Source organism: Caenorhabditis elegans, chromosome III (assembly GCF_000002985.6).
Source record: "Caenorhabditis elegans chromosome III".
Classification (NCBI taxonomy): domain Eukaryota; kingdom Metazoa; phylum Nematoda; class Chromadorea; order Rhabditida; family Rhabditidae; genus Caenorhabditis; species Caenorhabditis elegans.
The window spans coordinates 11271098-11278999 of NC_003281.10; the positions used below are offsets into that span (position 1 = coordinate 11271098).

At 30.6% G+C, this 7902-nt stretch overlaps 2 protein-coding genes and 1 non-coding gene across 3 annotated transcripts; 1 reads left to right on the plus strand and 2 right to left on the minus strand.

The window, feature by feature from the left end:
• Positions 1–3278: 3278 nt before the first annotated feature.
• Positions 3279–3335, minus strand: Y47D3A.33. Its single transcript, NR_052731.1, has one exon. It is a non-coding gene; the product is annotated as an Unclassified non-coding RNA Y47D3A.33 (non-coding RNA).
• A 633-nt stretch (positions 3336–3968) lies between these two features.
• Positions 3969–4935, plus strand: Y47D3A.20 (uncharacterized protein). The gene is made up of 3 exons (NM_001027704.5): positions 3969–4007; positions 4081–4161; positions 4702–4935. Exons 1-3 carry the CDS (start codon positions 3995–3997, stop codon positions 4821–4823), a joined length of 216 nt encoding a protein of 71 aa, NP_001022875.2. The 5' UTR covers positions 3969–3994; the 3' UTR covers positions 4824–4935.
• Positions 4936–5199: 264 nt separating this feature from the next.
• Positions 5200–7820, minus strand: Y47D3A.21 (Density-regulated protein homolog). The gene is made up of 3 exons (NM_067049.8): positions 7729–7820; positions 6997–7299; positions 5200–5870 (listed from the first exon to the last, which is right to left on the minus strand). Exons 1-3 carry the CDS (start codon positions 7817–7819, stop codon positions 5686–5688), a joined length of 579 nt encoding a protein of 192 aa, NP_499450.1. The 5' UTR covers position 7820; the 3' UTR covers positions 5200–5685.
• Between the last annotated feature and the right edge of the window lie 82 nt (positions 7821–7902).

Below are 7902 nucleotides of genomic sequence, written 5' to 3' on the forward strand. Positions count from 1 at the left end.
TTTGCATTTTCTGGATATTACGGAAACACGTGGTGTCAGAGTGTCTCATTTCGGCTTGATCTACGTTGATCTACAAAAAATGCGGGGGTGTTGAGACGCATAGTTCTCAACTGATTTCGCATGGTTAAGAACGTGCTGACGTCACATTTTTTTTGGCAAAAAAATACCGCATTTTTTGTAGATCAAATCTTAATGGGGGACAGCCCTTGTGTCGATTTACGGGCTTGATTTTTTGAAATTAATTAAGATAATTTATTTGGGGAGGGGAATAAAATATTAAAATTCACAGTCTCCTCACGTGGAAATGACCCAACAAGGGGGCTTGCGCGTTTCTCGTGAGCGTGGGAAAATTTTAACACTGAAAAGTGATTTCCTTTATTTTTTGTTACTTTAAAGTCGATTTCATAGTTTTTAATTACGCATACATTGTTCACATGACTGTAAGGAAGGTGGAGAAAAAAGAAATTTCAAAATTAATTGAAAAATAGAGGCCCTGCGTAAAAAAGTAAAATCAACCAAAAATTGCGTTTTTCTCCAAATTTTCATGTTCATCATTCGTTTTCGGTATAAAACTGTTTTTCATTTAAAATGTAGTCTTTGATTGAACCTTATAAAATCACGGGGTTCTCGCATTTCTCATTGAATTTTCGCGCTCCATTGACAATCGCCTGCCGGACAGCGCGTGGAAAAGTGTCGTGTACTCTACACGGACAAATACAACAGTTTCACAACTAAAAACGAGCCGCGACGCGACACGCAACGCGCCGTAAATCTACACAAAATCTCTCCGACCCAAAATGGCCTAGTTCGGCAAACTCTGCCATTTCGATTTATGAGGGAAGCCAGAAATCCGTGAAAATGAAAATATGAAGAAAAAACACAAAATTTAGCGTTTTCGGATTTGTCTCAAAGCCCCACGCGCTGCACGAGTTTTGCGCCAGCAAATCAATTTCCAGCTGAGGAGACAGTGAAATTTAGCAAAAAAAGTATCGCTGTTCGAGCCCGTAAATCGACACAAGCGCTACAGTATTCATTTAAAGGATTACTGTAGTTTTCGCTACGAGATATTTTGCACGTCAAATATGTTGCGCAATACGAATTCTCAGAATTTTGTATTCCCGTAATCTTTTTTTTCATAATTTGAAAAGTTTTCCGTTGTTTTTCCGCTAAAAAAATCAGTAAATCACGTATTTTAAGCCAATTTGAGAGGTTTCAGCGAATTTTTTTTGCGGAAAACGTCGGGTATTTCAAAATATTTTAGCCGTTTGAAATTTTTTCGAAAAAAATTGAAAAAACCACCAAAATTTGTATATTTTTTGCTTTTTTTCTGAAAAAATCTCAAAATTTCAAGCTATTTTTGAACATATTTAGGTCACACTAAATTGGGAAATTTTTTTTTGATTTCACAATCTAAAAAGTCACATTTTAAATTAAAATTCTTCAATTAAAGTTTAAAAAAAACACTAGAAAATCTAAAAATGTTCAGAAAACTCTACCAAATAACCGATGTTCAAGTTGCCAAGAGCAAACATATTTTTTTCTTTATTTCTCCAAAAATCGAGAACAAACTGTACGGTTTGTGAGTCACTGTTTCTCTATTTCCTACGCGTCAAATATTGTTTTTTAATCAAAAAGAAGATAATAATTTCCTAATATTATACTATTCGTCATGAGACCACACCTTTTCAGCACTCGATATCAAAAAAATTTCAAAATTGAAGAAAAAATCGATATTTTAAAACTCTTATACACTAAAAAATAACCAAAGTTGTTTTTTTTCTAGTAGTCTCATGACTAGAAAGAGAAAAACAAAAATAAGACGATATGTCAACAATTAGGCGTCTGTACTGTACGATTTTCGCGCCAAAAATATGGGACCTGGTCTCGACGCCACAAATTTTTGTAAAATGCAAAAGGCTGTGCGCCTTTAAAGAGTACTGTAAATTCACGAATTTTCATCGATTTTTTAGTGAAAAAAATCATAAGAAATTCCGCAATTAGATGTTACAGTACTCTTTAAAGGCGCACACATTTTCGCATTTAACAAAAATTTGTCGCAACGAGACCAGGTACCGTATTTTTGGCGCGAAAAACGCAGAATGTCGACTGAATAAATACATCATTTTGGACTTTTTTCAATTTTTCTTTACAAAATTGATATATTTTTGAATTACCGCGCTAATTATTTCCCTGGATTCGACATTTTCTGGTTTAAACATTTTCTGGTCATTTTCTGGTAAATTATCGATTTTTTTGCCACTTTCTTTTGGGTTCAAAATTAAATTGCGCGGGCAAAAACATTTATCGAAAATTGTAATTTTAAATTTTTTAAGAACATTAATTTTGAAAATTCGAATGAAAATTTAAAAAAAATTTTAAACTAAACTTTTTTGGCCTAAAAATTTCCAAAAGCACCTAAAGTGCACTAGAGAAATACGAGAAGCTTTGCATTGTTTTTCTGACGAAAAAAAAGTGCAAGAGGGATATTGCATAGCGTCGAATACTTTACGAATAACTTTGCATTGGATATATATATATCTTTCACATTTGAATGGATTTTTCTTTTTTTCATTTTAATTCTTTTCCCGCCGCGACCGGCGCGCAGAAGATGTGTGGAATTAGAAATTGGTTTTCGTTTTTTTTTTCGAAAAAAAAAATGATTAGGAATAAGGAATAAAATATAATTATTCCTAATAAATATTAATATTCACGAAAATCTCGCAAATCGGTATTTTTTTCAGTTTTCAAAACAATTTTGTTTTGAAAATTAAAATTTTTTTTTTGATTATTTTTAAAAGCATAGTATGTATTTTATAGGATTTTTTTGAATTTTTTGTAAAAAAATTTAAAGTTTCCAGAAAATTTTCGAAAATAAAAACAAATATTTTTTAATTCCAAAAAAAAAATTTTATTCTTTAGAAGATTTTAAATTGGAAAAACTTTAAATTTTTTGAAAATTCAATTTTTTTTTTGAAATTGATCTAAAAATATGAAATTTTTGAGAAACTTGTAAAAAAGTCCGGCTAAATAATCGATTTTTTTTAAACTTTGAAAAATTTTTGAAAAATTTTTTTTCTGATTTTTTGATAAATTCTCTAAATTTTCGAAATCTTTTTTAAATTTTCCAAAAAACATTTTTTTTTTCGACATTTTATTTGTAAAAATTCGAAATTTTTAGATTTTTTCGAAATTTTTTTTTAAATTTTTCTCTAAAAAGGTTCAAAATGTACGAAAAAATGTGCTCTGGAGAAAGAAGAAACGTAAGAAAATAGAGAGAAAAAGGTCGGTATGACGACAGGAGAGAATGAGAAAACAAATAAACATGTCCGAGAGAGCAAGTGTATGTGGCCACGCCCAGTTTGTGCTCTCTTTGTGCTCTTTTTTTTGTAATTTTTGAATAGTTAATTGGCAAAAAATTATCTTTTTTTTATTGATTTTTCAACTAAAAAAGCATTTTAAAATGATAAAATCCTTGGAAAATGCGAAAATCTGACTGGAAACTGGTTTCAATGGCAAGAACCGAGCAAATAACTGCGCCCAACTGCTAATTTTGATTATTTACTTTTGATTTTTGACAGTTTTTTCGCAAAAAAATCGGAAGAAATCGAGAAGAAGTGGAGGAAGCCAGAAAAAACAAAAAAATAAATGAAAAACTACAGTAGTTTTTAAAGGCGCATAGGTGGTTTTGAAAAATTTGGAGAAATCGTGATGAGACCTGAGGGCTAATTTTTATTGATTTTATTCAATTTTTCTCATTTTTAGAGGATTTTTAAGCTAGAAAATAATAAAAAATGTGCAAAAAATGAATAAAATCTGTATTTTTTCCCACTTTCTCTCTCGTTTCTCTCGCACCCTCTCGCTCTCTCGCACTACCTCCTCCCTCATCCAATTTCCTCGTTTATTTAAAGGTTTCTCATCGATTTTCCGTAAATTTTCACGATTTTCACCTCAAAATAGTTTATTTTCAGATTTTCCACCACTCAACAAGCCAAAAATGCAGAGCCCACGTGAGTTCTTGTCGAATTTTCCCCAATTTTTCGGGATTTCACTGAAAAAATCAATTTTATTCCACTTTTTCAGGCGCTTCAGCATCACCAGAGCCTCGACGAAATGAGACGGATGATCAGCGAGAGTTCAAGGCAATTTCGACAAATACCGAAAGTATGCAAGGATTTTTTTTAAAATTTTTTAGCGGAAAAATTCAAAAAATCGATTTTTTTTTTTGGTTTTTGAACCCTCGAAAATAGACAAAAAACGAGATTAATAATATTCAAAACTCGAAAAATTGAATAAAATCCAAAAAAAGAATCTTCGAAAACCAGTAATTTATCGATTTTCGGTGATTTTTGCTGAAAACCTTCAAAAACTGCTCAAAAATCGATAAAACAGTCCGAAAATAGAATAAAACTGGAAAAGTCGAAATAATTTCTAAAAAAACTAATTTTAGCTCCATTTTTCGATTACAATTTATCTTATACAATTTCCAAAAATTCAAAAAAAAAGTTCGAAAAAAAGTGCGCGGCGGACTTGCAATAGGCTCCGCCCCTTTTCTGACTGAAAATGGTAGATTTTCAGTTTTAAAAAAATTAATTTAAGTTTAAAAAACTGTATTTTTTGTAAAATTTTCAAAAAAAATCCAAAAAAAGTGCGCGGCGGACTTGCAATAGGCTCCGCCCATTTATCGATTTTTTTTCTCTACAGAAATGCACGAATACCGTATGTCAAAGCTTCGAGAAAGTCTCAAAGACGCCCGGAAAACCAATTGGATTCACGTGGGAAACGCGTTCCGAGACCCACTTCCACCGCATTCGTCGAAACCTTAATTAAGCTCCGCCCACTTTTTATTGATTTTTTTTTGCGAAAAAATTATTTATTTGTATATCTCTATGCTTATTTGAATCTCATTGTCTATTTGAAATAAATATTCTGAAAATTAAATTTTTTTAGAAATTAAAAAATTATGGAAATTGTGTCCAAGAGGACTACAAAATTGGGATTTGACTTTGCATTTTTCGACTATTTTTTTTGGTAATATTTTCCGAGAGGACTACAAAAGTTAAGCTTTTTAAAAATAGATTTCCTCCAATTTAAGCTTTCTTGTAGTCCTCTCGGACAAAAAAAATTCAAAATTTTTCTGTGGTTTGTCCGAGAGGACTACAAAACTCTAATGTTTAATGGTTGTTGAAAATATTCAAAAAAAAAGTGTAATTTATGGAAATCAGAAAAAAAGAGCGAGAAACATGAAAAATCGATGGAAAAAATCAAATTAATTAGCAGGAAATATGGAATAACCGGAGATAGAGAAAAATTGTAACAAAAAATTCAAAAATTGAAAAAAAAAACAATTTTTTTAGTTGAAAACCTAATATTTTAGTGTATTTTTTAGATTAAACAGTTTAAAACAATATTGATTTTCAAGAAAAAATTCTTAAAAATCGATAATTTGAAAAAAAATTATCGATTGTCAAGAAAAAAATTCTAGAAAAATCGATTTTTTAATTTTCAATTTTTAAAGATTTTTTTTAAAAATTCGATTTTTGGGATTTTTTTTTTTCAAAAGTTGATTTTTTCGATTTTAGAGAATTTTTTTTGCTGTTTAACCTAAAAAAATACACCGAAAAATTGAATTTAACAGAGTAAAAAATGTTTTTTTTTTCAAATTATCGATTTTTCAGCCAAAAAAATTTATCGTTTCTTGTCTCCGAGATCATCAATCTGCTCATCGGTCACTTGCTTCCATTTCTCGGGAATCAAATCCAAAAGATCATCCTTCACATCTCCCTGAATCACAATCTCATCGGCTCCGGTGACTGACGAGCCGCACGCGAATTTCTGGGCGAACAGCTTTGAAGCCACTTTTAGATCGATGTCTGGAAAATGTTTGGAATTTTTCGAAAATTTTTACGAATTTTATATTGTAAATTTCGAAAAAATCAATAATTAAATGATTTTTACTCCAAAAAAATAAAAAAAACCACAAAAAATTTGAATTCTCACTAAAAACTTGTCCAAAAATACTACAAAACTCTCTTAGAGGACTACAAAAATTCAATTTTTATGTCCAAGAGGACTACAATGGGGATTTCGCTTCAAAATCGAAAATACCTTTAAATTTGAAAAAAATCGTGTTTTTTTTTCAATTTTGACAAAATTCCCTTCAAAATGAGTATTGCGACCAATCCGCGATTCACTTCTCCCTTTTTTGAATCTGATTGGTTCAAAAGTGGGCGGAGCAAATCGCTGATTGGTCGCAATACTCATTTTGAAGGGAATTTTGTCAAAATTGAAAAAAAAACACGATTTTTTATCAATTTGAAGGTATTTTCGATTTTGAAGCGAAGTCCCTATTGTAGTCCTCTTGGACATAAAAATTCCATTTTTGTAGTTCTCGAAGAGAGTTTTGTAGTATTTTTGGACAAGTTTTTAGTGAGAATTCAAATTTTTGTGGTTTTTTTTAAGAAAAAAAAACCAATTTTTAAAAAAACATCAGAAATCTAGATTTTAGGTTAAAATTTGTGAAGAACTAGTTTCTTAAAAGCATTTTTTGTCCGAGCGAACTACAAAAGTTGCAAAAAATTTTTTTAAAAAAACTACTTCTTCACAAATTTTAACCTAAAAAATCTAGATTTTTAATTTTTTAAAAATAAAATTGCTGCTCCGTACTAAAAGTGGTTTAATTTTCAAAACTTTTTGTATGTATAAAAACTCCGAAATTTGAATTTTGTAGATTTTTCGACAAAAAATTGGCATTTTGCTGGAATTTTGGTTAAAAACTGCGGTTCTAAAAAAAGAAACAAAAAAAAATTTTGTTTTCATTTTTACCTAAGTTTACGTTTTTGTCTGAAAAAAAAATTACAACAGTTTTTGATTTTTGGTAGAAAAAAAATCCTCAAAAACTCAGCAATTCTATGCAAATTTCCAATTTTTTCTTCCTAAAAAACTGTAAAATTTAATTTTTTTCAATTTTTCTGAAACTCTTCGAATTTTACTCCATACCAAAAGTGGCGAGACCCTTAATAACAGTGACACTCTTCTTTCCACGTGGCTCCCGTTGCAACGTCACTTTCTGTGGTCCACCGCCCTTCTTTTTTCCGCCGGAAGCAGCAGCCTGAGCAGCAGCGGCTCCAGTTTTTGAGCCCTTTCCTCCACGCTTCTGCTTCTTTTTCTCATCACCGTCGGCTGCTGGTTCATCGGAAATTTCAAGACCTTCGAGAAGTTCTGGAGCATTTTGAGTGGCCCAAGCACGACAGACGTCCGTTTGTCCCGAATAGTCACAGTATTCTGGTGGCATTGAGCATTCTGAATAATTTTTTTAGCTTTTTTTTCGAAATTTTCAATTTGGGGAAAAACATTTTGTTCTCGTTTTTTTCCGATTTTTTGTTGCAAATTTTCGCCTATTTCTGCAAAAAAATCTCGATTTTTTCTCATTTTTTTCCTATTTTTTTTGTTCTGCAAAAATCTCGATTTTTTTAAATTTTTTTTCCTATTTTTTTGCAAAAAATCTCGATTTTTTTAAACTTTTTGACGAAAAACTCCGAATTTTGAGTTTTGTAGATTTTTCTGAAACTTTTAAAATAATTTTTATCGAAATATTTGCAAAAATCGATTTATTTTCAGATTTTTCAACCAAAAAAAATTTTTTTTTTCAAGATTGTTATCAAAACAGGACTACAAAACTCGATTTTTTCCCAATTTTTTTCAAACTTTCAGCCAAAAAAATCAACTCACGTCCACAATAAACCATTTTCAATGGATAAGAAACTCCATCAATTGGCCCTGGAGCCAGAGATTGAATAACAGCAGTCTCACCGTCAGACATTCTATAAAAAATCGATTTAAAAAATGGCTCAAAAAGCTAATAAAAATATAATTTCCCGAGGAAAAACGGGATTTTCGGGTAAA